The following is a 22697-nucleotide window of genomic DNA, read 5'->3' on the forward strand; positions in this document are numbered from 1 at the left end:
TGAGTTTTATTTGCGATTTTGTGGCGACTTTCTGTTCTATCTATCAAAGTCTATCAAAATAAGCACAATTTCAGACAACGAAAAAAAAAAAACGCACCGTGCTGCGTTCCTGTCTTTTATTTTCCATACTTAATACAGCTAACGCCGTAGTGGCTCAAATCTACCCCTATTGCAGCCTAATGCCGCGTGCTTTTCGACAGCCGTACTCCTGGCTTTTCTTTTCGTCAGTGGAGAGGTTTCTAGCAGGTGCGCTGTCTCATCAGCGTATTTCTTCTGAAGATTTACTATCTTGATCCAGCCGTCGTACATGCTCGCGCTTTCAGCAGACTGCTTGGGACTGTGTTGTTCGCTGTCGCGTCTTTTTTCATTCGATCATCCTTGTTTCTGTAGGTGTGAAGAAAAATTTATTGATTAGTTCATAAGCAACTGCGTGCACCACGTACAAGTCAGTTGTGTAGCATCGATTGCTAGTACGTATGAGTTGAATAAATATGAATGAAGCACGATGAACATTTGATTTACACATAAGAGTTAGTGACGTCTTCATGTTGGGAAAAACTTCGCATGGTTGCATATGCAATCACAATGTCCTCCTTTTAACGTTGAAGCCAAAATAATCGGGGGCACTTCAAATCACGTTACTGAACGCAACCACGTTGTGACGCAACATTTGCCTCAGCTTGCCGTCGTCTGGATCTTTGCACGTCGTTCCCGATTTTCGTTCTTAGCTCACCTCGCGTCATAGAGTCCACATCTAACATGCGTGACACGCGCTGGTTGAGTTCGGCACTTAAACATGGCCTCTTTCCTCTTGGGTGCCACCTTCTTCCCAGTACGTGATGTTTCTGATATCTCCTAGCCTGCCTGTAGCGCAGACGAATTTTCTTCCAACTTTAACATATTTTAGCCCATCCCATGCTGCGTCCAATTTGTTTGTTCGCCGATGATGTAGGTTCTCGAAGACACAATTTATCTTTTCTAGTCCTTGGCTAGAAGGCCATCCTAGCACTGCTGCATGTGGCTCATCGCGGCGTGATGCGAAAAAACATGTATATACGGGGTCACGCTCTACTGTCCGTACCTCTTGCATTTGTTTCCCAGATCTAGAAACATAGTTAGGACGTTTAATGTCTCTTGACGCAGATCTTTCCCTGCAGTATCTTGCTCAATTCTTTAACCACACCTCTGAAAAGACCCCATAACTGTGCTAGTTCATCTCTGGTGTCCGAGGACAGGGCTGGGACCGCAAGGCGTGGTAGACTCTCAAGAAGTAAATCGTCATTCTTCTCTGTTAATGATGTGAATTTAGCAACTTCCGTTTTGCTGTCAGTGAGCAGTCTGACGTTCGCATCAGATCCCTTTATAATCTCTGCCAGCTTTCTCACGGACGTGTAATATATTCCTTGTATATTCCCATACAGATTATCGAATACCCTTTTAGCAATTATTCGTTCTATGGCGTACAGGCAGTCTGAAGACATATAGGAAGGCCCATCAGCTCGTACTCCCGTCGCAGACTCCCAGAATTCTCAGCCGCAGAAAATAGGGGCACAAAAGCTCTTGCATACAGGAACAATAGCAAGAACGCGCGCAGAGTGAATAAGCTTTGGCAACGTCCCATACTTCCTACTCAAGACAAGACCGCAGTGCTATCAGGTCCAGTAGATATCTTGATGAACAAGGAATGATTTCATTAGATGAAGTATGGAGGAAAAAAAAGTCACTAAAATCAAAGAAAACAATAAGTCGGTTGTCACTTTTGTGCACGGGTTCCGTTGATAGCTGCTGTAATCGCCCTCGCCTTTCTGTCTGTCGTGTGGTTAATGCAGAAGTGGTGATGAAGCGGGCAACTCAACAAGATACAGATAAAATAATAATTCCGCGCTTGATGCCCCGGTACGAGTACATCATGAGCCGTGCAGCAGTGGCCGGTCTGCAACCGCTGTAAGAAAAAAAGAAAATAAAAAAAACAAAGAGAGAGAGGGAAACTTCAGTAGTCGAGTGGGCATCGGCGAGTCCCGCAAAAGAAGCTGATTATCGCTCTTATCTCTTATCGCTCTCAAAGCATGTACGCGGAAGGTGGACGGTTGTTTTGCTGTGAGACCTACTCTACTAGACTCATGTATTTATTTCCCCTGTTGGCCATGGAGGCAATACAAACGGGAGGTTAGCATTTCGTAGCATAATGTTAACATAGCAGCATACAACCACATAAAAAATGGGCAGATACGTGGAGGTAAATTAACAAGTACATTAAAGATTTTGGTCAACTGGAGCAAACAATGACAACACGTACAAAGTGGAAATTGAAAAAAGGCAATGCAGCGCAATGGTCATGCCAGCCAGACGCGTGAGCCTTTCTTCTTCATCTCCCCCTCTTCATCCCTTCCCCCAGCAAAGTGCCGCCAGTGTAGGCATGCAGATCGCTCCAATTTCCACGTCACCCCTCCGCCTGCAATGGTCGCATAAGCATTTCTTAAATTGTTTGACATCGGTAATGGAATACATATAAGCTCTTGAATTAACGATCCTCTTAGGTAGTATTATGATAATCAGTTTTGTGAAACAAACACTCACAAGTTATTATTCGGCCAGTGGAAAGCAGACGCGGATGTACGGCAACATGAAAAACTCAGTGCGGCACCCCCCATTGTTCTCTATCGAACCCCGCTTCATTGTCCCTGATGTTTTGCACATGTAGATACGAATAGTCGAGCAGCTTCTTGAAAACCTGCTCTGGAAATGCAGGACGTAGACACTGCTAATAGAGTGCGCGATCCAAAAGGAAAAGACACGTCCGTGAGAAAACTGGTGGACATTATAAAGGAAACTGGCGCGAACGTCAGACTGCTCACTGACAGCAAAACGGAAGTTGCTAAATTCACATCATTAACAGGAAAGGATGTCGATTTACTTCTTGATAATTTACCACGCCTTGTGACTCCAGTCCTTTCCTCAGACACCAGAGATGAACTAGTACACTTGTGGGATCTTTTTAGAAGTGTGGTAAAAGAATTTGAGCAAGATACTGCAGGGAAAGATCTGCGTCAGGAGACGTTAAACGTCATAACTATGTTTCTAGATCTGGGAAACAAATGCAAGGGGTACGGACAGTAGAGCGTGACCCCGTATATACTTGTTTTTTCGCATTACGCCGCGATGAGCCACATGCAGCAGCGCTGACTAGGATGACCTTCTAGCCAAGGACTGAAAAAGAAAAATTGTGTTTTAGAGAACCTACATCATCGGCGAACAAACAAATGGGACGTAGCATGGGATGGGCTAAAATATGTTAAAGGATAGAAGAAAATTCATCTGCGCTACAGGCTAGGAGATATCAAAAACGTGACGTCATGTACTGGGAAGAAGATGGCATCCAAGAGGAAAGTGTCGAACTCAACCAGCGCGTGTCACGCATGTTAGATGTGGACTCTATGACGCGAGGTGAGCTAAGAACGGAAATCGGGAACGACGTCCAAAGATCCAGACGACGGCAAGCTGAGGCAAATGTTGCGTCACAGCTTGAGTAACGTGGTTTGGAGTGCCCCCGATTATTTAGGCTTCAACGTTAAAAGGAGGACATTGTGATCGCATATGCAGCCATCCGAAGTTTTTCCCAAAATGAAGACGTCACTAACTCTTATGTGTAAATCAAATGTTCATCGTGCTTCATTCGTATTTATTCAACTCATACGTATTAGCAATCGATGCTACACAGCTGACTTTTACGTGGTGCACGCAGTTGCTTATCAACCGGTCAATAAACTTTTCTTCACATCTACAGAAACAAAGATGATCGAATGAAAAAAGACACGATAGCGAACAACACAGTCCCAAGCAGTCTGCTGAAAGCGCGAGCATGTACGTCTGGATCAAGATTGTAAATCTTCAGAAGAACTACGCTGATAAGACAGCACACCTGCTAGAACCCTCTCCACTGACGAAAAGAAAAGCCAGGAGTACTGCTGTCGAAAAGCACGCGGCATTAGGCTGCAGTAGGGATAGATCTGAGCCACCACGGCTTTAGCTGTATTAAGTATGGAAAATAAAAGACAGGAAAGCAGAAATATATATTTTCTTTACTTTTCTATTTTGTTTTTTTCGTTGTCTGAAATTGTGCTTATTTTGATAGATTTTGAGAGATGACGACAACAGAAAGTCGCCAGATAATCGCAAATCAAACAAAAACAGCAGAAAGTCGTGATTTCTTAACTTTTTTGTAGTTTCGAGGTGAACGACATATCTACAGTGTCTAAAAAATGCAGATGCCATTGACAAGGCAACGAGCATTATTGTGGTCAAAAGGCAGCAGAGTAATGTGTTGTAATACAAACCGACCACGTGACCGCCTTTGCGCTTTCCTCGCTAGAGAGGCTCCTGCGTTAGCGAGCACCCTGACATCCAATAGCTGTATCATAAATTGTCTTCTCGTATTAATAAGCCCCCCCCCCCCCCAAAAAAAAAAAGAAAAGAGAAAGAAAAGAGAAAGGAAAAAGGAGAGAGCGAGAAAGAAGAAACGAAACCGGCAGTCTATACAAACGGTGTGTTCAGCCACTCGGAGTTTCGGAATATATAGATCGGTTTTATAGTTCAGCGTCATGCGCGTGTGTGCATGGTTGTCCTACTTCCCTTATGTTACATGCGTATCCGTAGGTTCTCTGCACTGCCGAGCCTTCAGCCTTCAGCATTTTTTTCGTCTAGACGACACCATCTACGTCACCGTGACATATCCACGCCAACATTTAGTCAACTTACTGATCTATCGTGCCTCAAAATACCTTGTTTCTACAATCAAACTGAATGTTGGTTCGTTAGTCAATTTTAGTCAAATCTTTTATTTGTGTATGTCTCAAATTTTGCAACCATGTCATTTTTTTTTCGTTTCCTTTTTTTTTTTTTTTGTGCGCTATTTCATAAATACGATTGTACATTCGGTCTACTCGAACGAGCCTCGAATTCTTCCGGGAGTCAGTATGGAAACACATGAGGATGTACAGGTTGTCCTTTGTTAGGTGCCACAGTTGTTATTAAAAATTTATGAGAGCCCCGGACGCGCCGTTTGGGCGCGTAACATACCTGGCCTTTCGGATATCTTTCCTAGCCGGTCTCATCAGTGTTCGATGGCTAACTAAAATGGTATACTTAATTAGCTTCACTAATTTTCAAAGATAAGAGATTGACCGAATGACAACATTGAATCCCTTGGAGTCATTGACATTCTCTATGACCGACACATTGGTGTCTATAATTATGAACCTATCCGCGATAAACTTGGTTTGACAACCCTAGCACATCGTAGAACCTCAGATATCACATTTTCCTGTGCAAAGTAGTACATGTCGTCTTAAGCTGTCGTCGGTCCATTTTCTGCTGTTCATTTTAGTTCTTTCTTGTGTTTTCATCCTTCGTTCATCATCTTCACACAATGTTCCACGTGCAGTGGGGTAGGGTACGCACCTCCGCGGTGAAACACCCATCTCATCGTCATCATTTATTGTTGTCTTTGTTGTGCCGTTCACTCCGACCACACCTTTATTTTATGTTTTGTTTGATTGCTCACAGTTTAGCAGATGATACCAACAGACTTCGTAACAGCCATAATGTATACACGTTTGCTCTTTATTACAACCTCAACGATATTAGTTCTCCTAACTGCTGTCAAGTTTTTAGTTGTTTATATCCTATACCCTTACCACGTGAGGTAACACACAAATCTTTGCTCCTCGTATTGTTATTTCTTGTTTGCCTTCTTTATCTGTTGTAGTCTCTTCTGCGGCGAGCCATTTCCCAAACCTGTGGTTGCGCGTGGCCTTGAACGTAGGCTTCGCCGCAACGCGTTCGTGCGGCGATGGAAGGCCCCTTTACAGATTCAGAATTTGGAACCCGAATGGAACCTTGAAGATGCCACTATTCATGCCCAAAAAATTGCTCAAAAGTTTTGTCCCGGCAGAGGCAAGATGCAATTAAAGAACGAATGCAAAGCGCTGCCAGCAGAATATGTAGTACGCGCTTTTCGTTCCAGAATACACAGGCTCTATGGGAGACGTTTTAGGCGAAGCCTGCTTTACGTTTTGTCCCTAATTCTTGGGCATGTGCAATCTTGAACAGGGACTGAACGGAAGAGCTGTTAACTGAACACAGTGGCTTTTATGTGCTTCCGGTGCATACTTCTTTCATCGTCATCAGTTGTTGTTGTTGTTCTTGAGTTCAAGACGTCGAAAATATTGTTAATGATTCGGAGAAACAGTTCTGTGTCCGGATTTTCTGCAAATCCACATCATCATCATCCATTCATCTATGTTGTTGTTGTTGTTGTTCTGCAAATCCATACATTCCTTGAGTGCGGCATTCTGCAATGGCATCCGACATACTCAGAACCTGAGCTGCTAAGCTGACTTTCATCGGTTGTCTTTGCCAGTGATTTATCCAGACCCCCCTAACAACCCCCAACAACCCCCCAAAAATTTTCCGAACCCCCCCAACACTTCCCCGCTGCTTCCTCTCCAAGGGGTAAAAAAAAGCAGTTATATGACGCTCTCTATCTTTTCTTAATATTTCCGCGTAGCAGGTGAAAGAAACTGCGAAAGGTGAAAGAAACTGCAGCTCGTTGTGATTCGCGGTGTTTTTAGACTCATCTTTGGGTTTTGATGTTGAGTGAGACGCTTTGTAACTTATTTTCTTGTTTTCTTCAGCATATGTAGAATACGCTGCGATGGCATCGGAGCGGAAAATTTTCAAAGCTGCAGGGAAAGCTCAGGCTCAGGCCTCGATGTGCTGTGGAAAAATATGTAGAATGCGCTGCGATGACATCGGAGCGGAAAATTTTCAAAACTGCAGGGAAAGCTCAGGCTCAGGCCTCGATGTGCTGTGGGAAAATAAAGGCACTTAAGCACATGACACGATTTACCACGAGAGACCACAAGGCGCGTCACCACCAACCACCATAACCCGAGACCGCGTATCGGAAGCAGTACAGTACTTTTTGTCCTGACACGCGTCCTCATCGAACACATGCAGCTCATGGGCATAAGCGCGTTGCCAGTTTCGACAGCATATCGTTTCTTAAACGCGCGGAGAAAAACTGAACGCTACTCTCGGAGGAGTAGACGCCGCGCCGCTTCTCTTCGACGAGCATCTTCGAGGCAAAGGTGTGCATTGGTGGCAGTGGCTTTGCTCTGCTGCAGATAAAATGAAACGAGCTCACGGCCAAGGATCCATTGAGGCTTGGTGTAAGAAACAGGTGCCACAAGAGAAAGAGGAAAGGGAGCGAAATGTGTCGAGCACGGTAAGCGTTACAGTGACTCCCTTAGCGTTAGTTCGCCTGAGTGAGTGATGTCCGCCGCTGCCTGTTTGATTGTTTAACGGGGCCAACGGGGGCCAAGGCGCATTCTAATTATACTAATCACTGATAGATCGAGAAGTCAGGCGACAATACGAGTACGGCCTAGGGTAACTTTCCGCTCAGGTCGTCAATGCTATGGAGGGCACTCTGAGTTTCCCCGTTTCAAGTCAAACCTGTAAGCAACTACTCGCTTTCTCTGTGCCGTATCATAGGACCAAGAAAATCCATGTGAGAGGCCTGTTGATGCATCCGCTGCCTGCGCCGACTTACAGCAGTCGTCTACATCCGGAGAACGACCTGAAACACAAGGAACACAGCTACCAGGAAGTCGCGACCTGCCAAGGCTACACCCGAAAACCATCTCTGTTCGAGAGACACAAGTGGATGGAAATGACACCCCACGTGTACAGGTGCAAAGTGTGTCTTGAAAATGCGGCGAAGAGGACAGGACCACGGGTAACGGAGCTGGTTTTCTTGGTGTCATCAAGGAAACTGACTGACAAAACTGTGAAGCATGAAAAAAGCCGGGTACATTTGATGGCATTGTGAGCTATGGCGTCTCGATCTCAAGCCCCTGACGTGCAGACGCAGCTGATCATACAGGCGAAAAAGCAGGAAGATATGCAAACCGATGTGCTGAAGAGTTTGTTTAAGCTGGCCTACTACTTGTTTCGGTCAGAAATCCCGCATACCACTTCAAACTGGCCAGACCTTGTGGCATCGGCTGCATCAGTGGAGAAATCAAATGCACTTGCAAGTGCTGTGAGAAACAGTTCGCGGAACGCTCATCGGCTGTCATCGACGAGTATAACTGGATTTCTTCATGCCTTCGGCGAGGCTGTCGCCAGTATCATCAAGGACCGCATTCCGACGCGGAAGCCCTATTCCGTTCTCGCGGATGAGTGTACCGATATTAACGGACGTCAGATACTTAGCGTTTGCGTGCGGTGCCTCACCTCCGCGAGTGGCCAATTTCGAGTTGAGGAACATTTTGTATCTGCGACACCCCTTGAGGCAACGAATGCAGAAACAATTACCTCTGTCATGATTTCAGAGCTTCGAAAGCTCGGTCTGGACCCTAGCGACATTTCCTCAGCTTCATTAGATGGGGGAGCAAACTTTAGTGGGGCTACTAACGGAGTTCAGCCACGACTTAAAGCCTACTCACCGGATTTACCCTTCGTGCACTGCAGAAGTCACGTACTGCAACTCGCTCTTGTGCACAGCTGCAGGAAAAGTCGCCAAATTAAGCGCGTGCTTAGTGAAGTCGGAAGGCTCTGCAGTCTGTTTCGGGGAAGCCATAAACGGCTGTCTGTTCTCCAGGAGACAGAAAAAGCGCTTGGCGGCATGTCGCACAAGCTAGTCCAGCCGGGGGAAACACGATGGCTCTCCTACCACGGCAGTATTAAAGTAGTGGTCCAGCATTATGCCGCCATTTGTGCTTCCCTTGAACATATTTATGTGGAAGCTGGGGACCACACGGCTTTCCATGCATTTTAATCAAACTGTCATATCGAGTAATGCACTTCCCACGGAGACTGCGGATTAATCATGACAGTGCTTCCGACGAGTGAGAAAACTTGTAGTTACATCCCTGTTTTCCTTTACCACTTCTCGCATATTACAAACTACCTTCATATGGGACTGCGAGGACTGTCGTTACTGGCTAGTTTAAGTCTCCTTTTCACCTTATCAATAGCAAGCAAATAAAAGCAGTTTTAGCAGAGTGTTTGTAAGGTTATCATGCTTGTCGGCGTCAATTTGCAGTTATGTAAGACTCAGAATCTTACCCACTGAGTGGTTCAGGCAAGCCACGTTATATGAACGTTTTTCTAAAATTGTCTGTCGTGTTCACCCCATTTCACAATGATGTGAATCAGACGCCCATAAGTATTCCAGAAGAATGGCGATTTTCTGCAAGAAACATTACGGACGTTACCGCGACTCTACTCTTGGTGCGATGAAAGGAAACTTTGATATGACGTACGTTGGTCCCTTCGATCTTATCAACAGTTTGCGATTAAATCTCTGTTCCTTTTGTCTTCGATTCTGACACTTATTTGAGCAACACCTCCAAGATATGCAAGAATGCCCGACGTTATCTAGGAGGTGTTGGTTTACCAATCACTTTTTGTGTCGAACGTGACCCCGCTGCCACCTCTAGATGTTCTGAAAATAAGCACTCTTCCGCTTGTTTGTTTGTTTGTTTATTTTTATTTTTAGGGGAGGGTCTTGGTAACCGCCTTCTTGATGGTGCCGGGAAGAGACGGTAACACGCAAAATTTGGAATTAAGCATTGAAATGGCCTCATGATAAGGCCAAGAACAAACTGAAGCGTATGATACAGTGATCACCGAACACAACAACAAGGTGCAAGTAACAAAGTGAAGTGCAGTTACTGAATTCATTTTTGTAGCTCATAGAGTATAATTTCTTTTCATCATAATGTAGGATAATTTCTGGGGTCCTCAAACGCTGCCACACATACGCCGGCACATTTCTGTCAGAAGTCGCCCCAGGACCCACATTTCTCATCGTCTACGGCATCCCCATTCCCCACAGAGAGAACAAAAAAAAAAAAAGATCAGGACCAGCCTTACGAGTGGCAATCACCCCGTTCCACACGCAACGAGCAGCAGCCCAGAATTCTGAGCAGCAGTACAGCAAAGCTTGGGAAAAGTTATCAGAGCTGATTCATCACGTTTTCATTCTGCGCTGGGCTGTTGATAGCCGGGGACCGTGCGCGATATCTGATGTACAAATTCCCTTTCTCGTGTGCCCACGCCTCTTTCCATCTTCCTTCCTCCTCGCCTCATACTTTTTTTCAAGTTGGCTTTCTTAAACATTCTTCTGCTATCAGGCAGAACCTGCATCAGGGGAGGTGTTCGTGCCACTATTTGGCTTTAATCAATTTCATCTTGTATTTTTTGTATATGGCTATCGTTTGCATATCTATACTTGCATGTAAACTGTCAACCGCGCAACTGTTGTAGCGGAAAAAATTACGAATGAAGTCGGCCCAACGTAAAAAATGTGAAAGAATTCGGCCCAAGCGTTGTCAGTGTGTACGCCCCTACTTGCGTGTAAACCGCCTATCGCACCGTTGTTGTAGTGAAAAAAATTATGAAAGAAGTCAGCCCAGTGGGAAAAATTGCCAAAGAAGTCGGCCTAGGTGTGACGATATCGTCGCCTGTCTGGGATGACAGTGCTCATGTCCCTACTTGCATGTAACCACTCACGCACCGATTGAAAAAAATTGCGAGCGAAGTCAGCCCAAGCGAAAAAATCGCCAAAGAAGTCGGCCCAGGTGACAAAAATGCGCAACGATAAGAGCACGCCCAGCCCTTCGACCCACTGGTAAGCACCCGGACAGCCCATCACCAGCGCACCACCCACCGCGCGCTGGAAAAAAAAAATCGCTAGAGAAGTCGGCCCAAGTTGAAAAATGTCCAACAGTAAATGAATGCCCTCCGCCAACTCCACCGATCACTTCATAAGAATCTGATTAAATGTGCCATATTGGAATATTAGCTGTTGTGCTTGCACTTACGTGCATCTATCAGAACTTTGTAATTAAAACTCCACTATGGTGCTCACATATAATAATGTGAGACTTTTTATAATAAAATTTGTAATTTTGATTGTAATCATATTGATTAAAAATATCTTCTTTGGTTAAATGTGCTACCCCTTCTGCTTAATTGAAAACTTGCGTGATTATCACTAATAAAAAATACTGTGTATGATGTGTGATACTCCTTCAATGCTAGCATCATACCTGTAATAAGTATATTCTTTATTAGGTGTATTGTGTTTCCTCTGCTTCAGTTTTTGCGGCTAGATTTTTCCCGTTCACAGATTGACATTACAGCATTGGCTTTAATAAATATATTTTCACTTGTACTTTTGTGTATGGCTATCCTTTGCATGTCTATACATGCATGTAAATCGTCTACTGCACACCTGTTGTAGCGGGTAAAAATACGAATGAAGTCCGCCCAGATCGAAAAATGTGAGAGGGTAAACGCGCACGCAGCACTCCCCCCGCCGATAAGCGCGCGGACAACCCTCCACCCTCGCGCCGCAGGCCGGTCGCGGGAAACAATATGCGGGTGAAGTTGGCCCAGGCTGAAAAATGTATGAGGGTAAACGCGCGAGCAGCCCTCCGGACACGCGCCGCCCACCGCAGCAGCCCTCCACCCGAGCGCCACCTGCCGTGCACGGGAAAAAATCGCGAAAAAGTCGGCATGACGGTGGCGCTGCCCTTGCAGGGGTGTCAGCATTTCTCATTGCCCGTCCCTCCCAACCTAATAGTACTACTTACGTAAAAGAGCAATGTGCAAGTATCCGGCGATAGAAATTTACAACAGAAAGAAGACGGGTGAGAGCATCTAAATTTTAATGAGACAAGAATTTCATGCAGAAGGCTGCACTTCTTCAGGTCAAACATCAAGTTACGAAATTCCAGAATACATAAGACTGTAAGGTAGAGAGCGAGGGTTGGTATAAACATAAATATAAAAATACAAACATATACGAGGTAGGATTCAAAAGTTCCCGGACTGAGTCTATAACTCAAAAAGTATTATCAATTAAATTGCTGAAACACATTCTCCTTCGAAATAAGACCATTGCGCAACAACACACTTTTGCCATCGCTTGTAAAGGTCATCGAAACATTTCTGGAATCCATTTTTAGCCATGACCTTTAATTCAGCCTGCGATGCACTTTTAACTTGATCTGCAGATTGAAATCGACGACCCTGCAAGCGACTTGCCAGTTCAGGAAATAGGCTGAAGTCACCGGGGGCGAGATCAGGGGAGTAAGGAGGATGTGGCAAAACAGTTGTTTTCGTTTTCGCAAGAAAGTCAGCGAAAGTCAAGTTTTCAGCGGTGCGGGAAGTGTGCGGACGGCCAACGCGTTCGTCGCCTCCGGCACTTTCCCTGCCTTCTCTAAAACGTCGATGCCACTCAAAAGCTTGCGTTCGCGATAATGTATCACTGCCGTACGCATGCTTCAACATTTCGTAAGTCTCCGTAGCACTCTTTCCCAAGCCAACACAAAATTTGATGTTAATTCTCTGCCCAGCAAACGCCATTTCTTTCAATCGCCGGTTACTAAATGCATCTGCCTACAAAATACGACGCCGTGGCGAGCCACCGACCACGTGATTTGGGTCAAACCACTTTTACAAGAGTGGGAGAACGTATTAACAAACGTTATCGTAGTCGCTCTACTGCAAAAAAAATTAAGTTATAGGCTCAGTCCGGGAACTTTTGAATCCTACCTCGTATAATGAAATAAGAGGGGGTACGACTCCATCGCTTTCAAACAGACAAGGGATGAGTTGACAAGACACTGTAGCACTGTTTCCCTGAATGTCGCCCGTGAATGCCTTTTGTGCCAAATATGACCTCGCCACCGTGGTCATTCATGTATCATTTGTACATAGTAGTACACATCAAAACGTCAACCAATTATTCAAATTTTTCTGGAACTATTTTGTCTTTGGAGCGTTGATTGTCCAGCCTATTATTGGAGCTTTATGTGATTCCCCTCTCGAGATATTTTAAGATTGCTGGTCCTGTACCGTTCGTTAATTTTGAAGCTGTACTGTGCTGAGGTACAAAAGGAGAATTGTCATATCTGCATTTGAATATACATAGGAATAGTTTATAAGTACTTTCCTTGTTGACATTTATATTTGCACCAGGTCCCAACATTACTAATTCATGAAAAATGTAAATAAAGGGATTTATTTGCTTGACAAACAATACACAAGTGTCGTCTTTTCTAGTGAGACATTCCCTGTTCACAAGACATAAAGGTTGCAACGTTAAAGGGGCACAATGATGGTAGAGCCTAGCATCGTTTATTGCATGTGCATAAAAAATAACTTCGTATGCAGCCACACACATGGTTCAGAAGATTAGATGGTGCACTACATAATAGATGTCCACGCTTATATAATTGTACTTCATGTGCGATGGTTATGCTAAAGCATAACTTCCATGAAGACTCGAGTTACACGGGCCCTGTAAGACTGGCCTTTTCGAACCATTTGGTAACGTGTCTCTAACTGTAAGGGTAGTCGAGAATGCTGCAGACATGGTTGCATCTTACAAATTGCTTATCATGTTCTATATGATAACTATTAAATACGAAGCGATGTGTCGGCATTTTGTTGCTGAAACGGCTGTCGAAACGTCAGTCAATTTCCTCACAAGACACAAACAACGAATTCCAGTCACGACATCGCACAGAGCTTGGTTCACGAATGAGTTCGCAGCTGCTGCACTGTTACTCTCCGCGGAACCAGTGGAACCTGGCTGTGCGCCATCTTCAAGCACAGGTACGTGAAGCCACGAAAAGCCGTAGCTGGAATCCACTGACAAGTACGAAGGCGCGTACACGTTACAGCGCCCGTTCGGATGAATCTACGTCATAAAACATGGCTGCGCCCATGTGTGTTTCGGAATGAATTATCTGTTTTGTGACATGGTACAGTACCGGTCTGGGAGAATGAAGGTGCATTTTGGGGAGAGTTGGATGTGAGCTTTCAGAATATCACAACCGTTTCGACTATTTAGGATATCGGCGTAGCTGACCTTAAGGATTTAACAAGACAAAAGATCCTGCTCGAGGACCGGCGAGATTCTGTACGACCTCAGGATGTCAACGTCCTCGGATAACCAGACGTCCACAGGATGTCGGGAAACTTCCCACAGATGGAAATTGTTCTAACATAGTTTGTTCAATGTTACCGCGCGAACCGGTCTACAGGACATCCTGGCCGACGAACAGAGGACACATTTCGGATTATTTTTGGCATGTAGTGGGCTGTTCTGTGCTTATCCTGTAGACACTGTGGCAGGTTTTTATTGGGTTCTACAGGTAGTATTATATGATTTTTTTTTATTTACTTGTGATGGTTACACAGTAAAGACAGCATATACCGAACAGAGAACGTTTATTACACAATAGGAAACTTCAAAGCTGCACATCTGCGAGTGCTACAGTCCCTTAGTCTGGCGGAATGTAATTGGCATGTAAGTCAGCTTCCACTTCCTCACTGAAAAAGAACAGGTTTAAGATTTTTCTGGAGCATCCTAGCTATAGCTTTCACAACACTGAGCATAGCTTTATTTTGTCACCGGCAGTTAATTCCATGCGTCGTTCTAGACCAGACTTGTAAGTGTCTTGAGTACTCAAAATATAGTATTTTAAATACTTTTTCCGGTATTTTGGTACTCTGCTCAGTACTTTTTGCGACGAGTATTTTTAAGTATTTAAAATACTTTTTTCAGTATTTGCCTCAGTACTCAAAATACTTTCCTTCCTCGTCAAGCCGCATCCAGCACACTTCCCCGCCGTGTCCAGATTTTCAACTCACTGGAGCTTAACCCCTTTTTCCTTTCTTTTTTCGGGAATTAGCGCATCTGTATTGGAATTAGCGCATCCTTCTGTACAATAGGGTGGTCCCACGCTCGGCCTTGCTTGTCAATAGCTCGACCCTTTCGTCAGAAAACGGTTCGTATCCATATTGCCAGGTGAATCCCCATTCCCCAGAAAATTACATAGGTGCAACAGAATACCGGCATTTATTTCCTTAAATACCAGTCACCAAAGCAATAAACACGCGCCAGAGGTTGAAAGTCCCGTGCTGACATACAGGAGGGATTACGAAGTTTTGGGTCAGAACATATCAACAAAGTTTACTTGAGTTCACCAAGGTTCATCAAACATTACTTGACACAAAGACCTTGCAAATAAAAAATATGCTTAAGTATGGCGGACGAAGTTTATTCCTTTCATTTGTACAGACGCGTTCAGAATACACGTTTCACTTACTGCTAATACTAAAGTACTTTAAGGAGTATCTTGAATAGTTCTTATAGTATTAGGACTCTAATCAAATTATTTTCAGTTTTGAGTATTTTGTACTCTATTTTAAATACTTTTTTACGTACAGTATTTAGTATCTTATTGTAAATGCTTTTGCGCAGTATTTTGTACATGTCTGTTCTAGACCCACATAGATAAATATGTCACAACGCAAAATTCACCTCTGAACCAGGCGTACGACCTGCAAGTGCATTCAAATCAGAAATACTACCTGAAAACATTTCGCTATCCGAAATATATGGCACTCTGACAAGATAGGTGTGCCCACTACCAACCTCGATCACCGATGTCACCGCTTGAGCGAACACCGTTTGTTGCTTGACATATCCGTAGCTGATGTTCCCAACTGTTGTGATAACTTTAAGCCAGCAATATGGCGGCTGGCTCAATTGATCCCTGCTGCCTGACCTGTTGCGGAGTTGCGGAAGACGAATATGAGCTGCGTCTGCTCGACGTTGTTTTTGCATAGCTTACCTGTTGTACACGTTGCTGCTTCAGCGATGCTTTAACTGAAGCAAGCGCAAGTACCAATTTGTGTAGCTGACACACTCATCGACGGGCAAACTGGTCGAAATCACGGAAGAGAAGGTACTGGGCCACAAGGAATCCAGCGAAAGCATCGCTGAGCGTCACCGTTTCTGGATCTTCCAAATCGAGGCACCACAGCACGCAAATACAACGCTTTTAAAAAACGACCACCGCACCAACGTAGGTTCAGTACATGCCCATACAGCAGCACAGACTTTACGATTGAACATCGTTTTTTAAAAGCGTTTTATTTGCGTACTGTGGTGCCTCGATTTGGAAGATCCAGAAACGGTGACGCTCAGCGATGCTTTCGCTGGATTTCTTGTGGCCCAGTATTCCTCGGCGGCGCTACTCTTGCAGCAGAAATTGAAGGACACAAGAACACACGTTTTCACGCTGCATGTCAGCCAAAATGGTGCTAAAAAGGGATAAACGGGGTGCAAAGGAGGGTCTTGTCACGTCGTTTAGACCATACCTTTCAAATGGTATAAATAAGTGTCATGTTGCAACGATATACCTTGCGCGCTGTCAGTAGGTATAAAAGAAGTATTATGTTCCACGTTTATACCTTCAGGATTATTTTTTTATACCTCTGCATTCCGCGAAACCTCGTTGGCAACCTGCTCCGCCAGGGAAGGTATACGGCATTATAATGGTATAACTTGTTTGTGGTTGCCTAAGATGGCCGCTTGCGCTGTTTTCCTGTAGCTTTGCGTCGATAAAACACAAGAATACTGTGATTTAGTGATGGGCTTCAGTGATGCCATGTGGCGGATGCAAGTTATAAGTGGAATATATCATGCGTCTTCGGCGCATTAGCGGCTATATTCACAAATTTGAGTTGGTTTGCCATCTGCACCGTTTTAATACAAAATGCGGCAGTGTTGTCGTAGAAGTGTTGTTGTGAACTACGATGTCCAAACACTATGAGTTGTTGTTGGAATTTTCCTGCATAAAACGAGATATTTATTTCCAGTGCACTATAAAATGTATGTTCTTTTAGCGAATGAAATTCACATTTTAGCGGCCGTTATGCTTAGCAGGGTGGACGTATCGGAACAGCATGTTGGTGTTCGAATTCATTGTTATTCCTGTATTCACACGAGCGTCGTCTTCTGCAATGTGAAGCTGGATAGTTCAATTTTTCCAGCTCCTCTTAGATGACAGAACATTAATAACGCTAGAAATGCCATTAAGAAACGTTCGAATTGTGCGTTGCATGGCAAACAACATATGTATCGCTTTGAATTAGCATTCGGGACATTCCCTCTTTAAGCCTAACTACGATTTATTTTCGCAGTGTTTATTTGGTGCGCGGATTTTTCACGAGTGTTTTTTTTAAGAGTGCATTTTTGAATGTTTCGGCGTAAACCCCTTCGCAGTTTCACAGACACAGAATAAATGTTCTAAGTGCATTTGTTGACTTTGCACAGTATGCATGGGATGTGTAGAATGATAGAGAAAATAATACTATAAGTAATTTACAGCCTTCAAAAAAACTTCAGGCTTCCACACATGTTCGTACTGCAAATTTCTACTGCTGGAACATGATTTTACGACACACATAAAATTGCCATCAGACAGTCAAACTTTACGGATAGCAAAAAAAGACGAAAATCAGGAACCATTCCAAATCGCAAAATTCCACTAACAACCACTGGTCAGCATTGTTTCCCAAAACTCAAGGTCTTCCCATACAAGACAGACAGGCATATACACTTAACCGGTTTTCGAACTCAACCTCCATAGCTACCTGACCCAAATACGCTGAGCGTTTTGAACATTCTTCGACCATTTACCTTTTTGTTCCCGCTTTTCCCCGTCCCACTAGTCTTTATTCTCAAGAAGGGCTCCGGGCGAAAGCTTGTATCGTAGGAAATAATAAATAGATGTTTCATCTCTTCCTGTTTTTAACATTTCGAAGCTATACTCTGTTCCCATTGAGTGTCAGTCATATGCGAGATGCTGCACGATACGATACACGGTACCCGACACATAAAAATAGCGAGTTTAAGCACATTGGATGAACTCTACGAAAATGACACGACAAAGGAAGTTATCAAACTCAAGCCTAGCAATGTGATTCCCCTTCGCTTCGGAGAAACCGGCCAAAAGGCTTATCATTATTGGCAAGCGCCTTCGGAACCGCTATCGTGACATCATTTGCGAATGACATTCTGTTTCTTCGTGTAGCTCGATGTAAGACAAACGAATGGGATTCGGCGCGGTTGTCATTCGATGGGAATGTTATTCGGTTTGTCGTGTGACAGGGGTATTAGTTTCACGCACGCAACTGCGCATTTTATAGTCAGATAACATTTATTTACAGTAGTTTATTTTCGCGTCATACTTGTTGTGGTGCTGTCCCTTTCGGCCACTCGTACAATTGTTCACCACAGAAACGCCAAAGGCGGATAATTACTCGCAACCTACACTGGCCTACCGTAACCTAACCTAGCAAAAACTTACCTGGCCTAACCTAATTTGACGTTGAGATAACAAAGGGTGCACGATTCTGAGCAAAGTCACTGGTCACGAGTACGTTAACGTTACAAACATATCGTTAAACGCGTTTGTCCATCTGAAGGATAAACAGCGTGGGTGACAAACTTTATGGCACGTAAAATTAATACGAAATTAGCACGAAAAATAAAAGTAAGAAAGAGAAAAAGTGCGCATTTACGTATCCAGGAATTTGCAGTTCGCGTGTAGGAAAGCACTCGTGAATTTCATGTTACATTTCTCCTTTCGCTTTTATGTGCAACACTATTTCTTACGATTCTGCTTGCGTTTATTACTATCCATGTTACCTTTCCGTTAACGTAAAATATTATTGTTGCAATAGCACAGCCTTCTATGTACTTGTACACATCATCTTAATCTAAAATCAAACTTATAAAATCAACCTGAATTATCCTCGGCTTTGATATATTTCTCTTATGGGCAATCTCCCTACTCGTTACCGTGTGGCATTTGTTGTTATGAACAGAGGGTGGTGATGATGGAATTGTTTGCTGTGGTCGGCTGCAAGAAATACTGGCCTATCTATAACTTTTTTTTTTTTTCATTTTTGGATACCCGAAAAAAAGCAACCTCAGAGGTGTCTATGGAATAATGCAAAAATAAACAAGGGGCAGTAATTTTTTTAATTACCGCACTTGTTGCCGTGAATCACCTCATCCCATCGTCATTCATGTAGTTATCAATTAAGGGGACAATGGTAACAAATGAAAAAATTAAATAAAGGAAGGTAATTTGAAAATGAACCCTAGTGGGGCTGATTTTGAATTTCCAGTAGCACTCCATTCGTGTGTGTGCGTTTTTTTTCTTTTTTCGCTGTCCTCGACATTATACTTCCAGCTTCAGAGCTATACGCGTGTTGGTATCAATCGTATCGAAAGAGATTGCGGGTACTATTACTGCTGTGGTCATGTGGTTTTATTACCCTTTCCTCTGTTCTATGCATGTTGGAGAAAGAAGGGCGGATGTATAAAAAGCATGCTACATGGGGTTTTGAGTCTTGGCGTATTATTTAATTTATATAAATGTCAGAAGGGCAAACAAGCGTCGCGTTTTAAAGGTGAACAACGTGATGGCCTCTATTAACGTCAACCTTGCAACATTGAAACATTTTCTGGGAGGATCATAATGGCAAAACCCCGAGACAGGGGGCGACGAAGGGCACACACTGGGCACACAACGTCACAAACACGACTCGAAGTCGGATACGAGATCTCCCTCTGCCCACACACAATAACGACTAACTTAACTGTTGTGCCCTTTTAGAGTTCTTGAATACCGACCAGAAAAGTAAGAGAGGAGAATGGGCCTCGCCAACGTGTTTCTCCTCCAACGAAGCGCCACCTTGCGGAACGGCCGACGCCGGCAGTAGGAGAAGAGGGAGAACTAGCGCCTGTTGGCAGCCAGTAAGCAAGTAGTTTTCCGTGGTTTTCCGTGCACTTGCACGTAAAGCTTAACACCTAAATGCCTAGCAACGTCAACTGCTGCGTGGTGGGGTGCAATGCGACTTACAGTAACCCACCTGGGGTGAAATTTTATTGTTTTCCCTGGAAAAGTTACGAAAAGAAGCGACGCGCCACATGGATCCAGCTTGTTCGCCGGCAAACGTGAGTATATTACTTTCTTTCGTTTTGTCTGCTTAGCTAACAGACTTGGGGGTCTCGTAGCGTATCCGGTAAGCCCTGGGAGCCAAGCAAGAATACACGGATATGCAGCAAACATTTCATCGGGAACGCAAAGTCCGACGAGGAAAGACATCCTGCCTACAATCCGTCGATTTTCCCCAGTGTGTACAGGAAGAGGCCCAGTTTCGCTGCTTCACGCTACGAAAGGTATCGGCGGCTATTTCGTTCGTTGTGTTCATACTCTGGTGTCGTTTCACCACAATGATCGATATTTTTGTTGAGTTGTGCTATGCGCTGCAGATATTTTTTTACGAAGGCGAATTAAGCCCTGGCAGAAAAGATACTGATTTTAGGGCTCATTTCTTGCCTCCCCTCGGGCAGATCGAAACGACGGAGGGAGACCACCGACCCCAGTGCCTTTGATGAGCTGCTGAATGCAGTCGATGAAGAAAGTGTCTGTACCGAACATTCTTCTGCAATAGATGAAGTGCACCACTGTGACCCAGTCACTCAGGCAGATAATGAGCCATTTCTTGTGGAGGTACAACAATATATTTCTGCAGCACTAACCTTGTTGCACAATAATGGTTACTGAAATGGTGTTATGTATCAACAGGCTTCCACAATGACAGAGGACTCAGTAGAAACCTCAAAGCTTCTGTTCTTCTGCTGTGAGAAGGATGGAGACGGTACTGCCACTCAAATTGAGAGCGTGCCAACAGTGGACGTGGGGACTGCGTGCCCAGGTGTGCAGTACGAGACGAAGGGCACCGGGACCATCTACAAGGAAGTGTATTTCGGTGGCTACAAGTCTATCGTAGATGATGAACAGCGGCTACTGGACCTTACAGGCGTGACGCTCGTGGTAAGTGGTGTGTGCAAGTGTTATAAAAAAGTCAAATAGCCCACTTCCTTTATACATCCTGTGCTATATCTGTTCTTCAGATCCTGGCCATCCTACGGAGCCTGCTTCCAGACAGATGCCGCCACCCTCGTGAACTTGACATCAACGACAAACTCATACTCTTTCTAATGAAGATGAAGCACGGCCTGCCATTTTCCTGTTTGGCGTCACTTTTCGGCATTCACCGCACCACAGCAGCGAAAATATTTAAGTCCATCCTTCTGAAGCTGTGTGCGGCAACGAGGTCGTGGCTGTTCTGGCCTAGCAGGGCTGCTATACGAGCAACTATGCCGCCTAGTATTTCACTGCTGTACCCAAACTGCAGGGTCATCATTGATTGTACTGAACTGAAGGCTGAAACACCACCAGGTGTGGAGGCACAAAATATGTGGTACTCCCACTATAAAGGGACATACACAATCAAGTACCGGGTGGGAATAGCACCGAATGGCCTGGTCACCTTCCTCTCCCCAGGATTCGGAGGGAGGGCCAACGACACTAGCGTCACAGTTGAAGCTGGTGTGTTGCCACTGTTGGAACCAGGAGACCTTGTACTCGCTGACAAAGGCTTTCCCGGAATCCGAACGGGTGTTGGCCAGCAAGGAGCTACACTAGTAATGCCTCCTTTTGCAACCAAGCCGCAGTTCACTGAGGCAGAAGCAGATGCCACCTACGATACTGCATCTATACGAATCCACGTGGAAAGAGTCATCCAGAGGCTACGCATATTTGATATTTTAAATACAAGAATTCCCCAAGAACTTGCCATGTACATGGACAAAATTATGCACATAATATGTGTGCTAACTAACCTCAGGCCTGGAATATTTCGAAAAGTGCAGCCTACTGTTGATGACACACAGTGATGTAGCAGCCACAAATCATACATGAAGTGAACACAGCAGTTATTGTAATTAGCTTTCCTTTCGGCATTTTAATTGTGTGGCAGCACCGTGATGCAACTCTGGTTATGAGAGGTGTACAGAGGCAAACAGATGGACAGCAGGAAGGAGTGCGGCACAAGGGGGTTAGTGTGCATGTTAACGTCTAAGAATGTCTCGGGGAAACCCAGGAAAAATGCAAAGCAGCACAGCAGGCGTCAGGACTCTAACCCAGACCACCTCGCAGTCTCCACACGGTCGGTTAGCGCGCTACCTCTCTCGGCCATGGGAGCTTGTCCGCATCTTGGTATCTGAAGCACATTAGTATGCTGTTATGCTTTGTATGTTCTGTGCAACTGAGTAGACCATCTATTTCAACTGCCGTTAATGTGCCTTGCTCATCCGTGCCTGCTACTTTTCATAAAAATGTGTTCAATTTTTCCAGAGGCGGTGTTGTCTGCACCCAGATTGTACTGCATATGATGAGTAAATTATACTCAAATGTCATTCTCTTTGCTGCCGTTGCAAATGTAGTAACCACACACATAGCAAAATGGAAGTAAGTCTATTTTCAAAAGAAATACACATAACTACATCACAAACTGCCACTGTGGAATTCCATGACCTCTACTAAGGATGCTGCTCATGAGTGACTGTTTGAAACCAGGTTGCATTGTCCACCGGTATAAGTTATGGGCTGTATGCAGCTACCAAGGCTGGAAGCAGGTTTAAAAAGTAAAATTCCCGCAATCGCGGGATGGAGTGTTCCAGAAAGTCATCGTCCCGAGGAACTGCCAAAATAAGGTAATCTTTCTCAGCATACACAAAGAGTATGCCCTTCTTCAGCCCAAGAACGTAGAGGGACACTTGAACCTGGGTGTAATATTGGTGACTCCTCTTCAGTGTGTAGGTAGGGCCATTTTCAAGGTATGGTAGAAGTGGGGGATCCAGAATGCTGCCTTTTCTCTTGCTATATGGGCACTTAATCTCG

At 44.5% G+C, this 22697-nt stretch overlaps 1 protein-coding gene across 1 annotated transcript; it reads left to right on the plus strand.

The window, feature by feature from the left end:
• Window positions 1–7894: 7894 nt before the first annotated feature.
• On the plus strand, window positions 7895–21691 carry LOC135395722 (uncharacterized). Its single transcript, XM_064626816.1, has 4 exons — window positions 7895–8289; window positions 20303–20462; window positions 20538–20786; window positions 20867–21691. The coding sequence occupies exons 1-4, from the start codon at window positions 7895–7897 to the stop codon at window positions 21689–21691; spliced, it is 1629 nt and encodes a 542-aa protein (XP_064482886.1).
• The last annotated feature ends 1006 nt before the right edge of the window (window positions 21692–22697 follow it).

This window comes from Ornithodoros turicata, chromosome 5 (assembly GCF_037126465.1).
Source record: "Ornithodoros turicata isolate Travis chromosome 5, ASM3712646v1, whole genome shotgun sequence".
NCBI classification, from domain to species: Eukaryota; Metazoa; Arthropoda; class Arachnida; order Ixodida; family Argasidae; genus Ornithodoros; species Ornithodoros turicata.

Bases quoted from the DNA above. Each gene is read 5' to 3' on its own strand.
- LOC135395722 (XM_064626816.1), top strand. From the start codon at position 7,895: ATGGCGTCTCGATCTCAAGCCCCTGACGTGCAGACGCAGCTGATCATA. The intron at 8,290-20,302 runs GTGCCTCACCTC...CCCCTCGGGCAG, and splicing joins ATACTTAGCGTTTGCGTGCG to ATCGAAACGACGGAGGGAGA. The intron at 20,463-20,537 runs GTACAACAATAT...ATGTATCAACAG, and splicing joins ATGAGCCATTTCTTGTGGAG to GCTTCCACAATGACAGAGGA.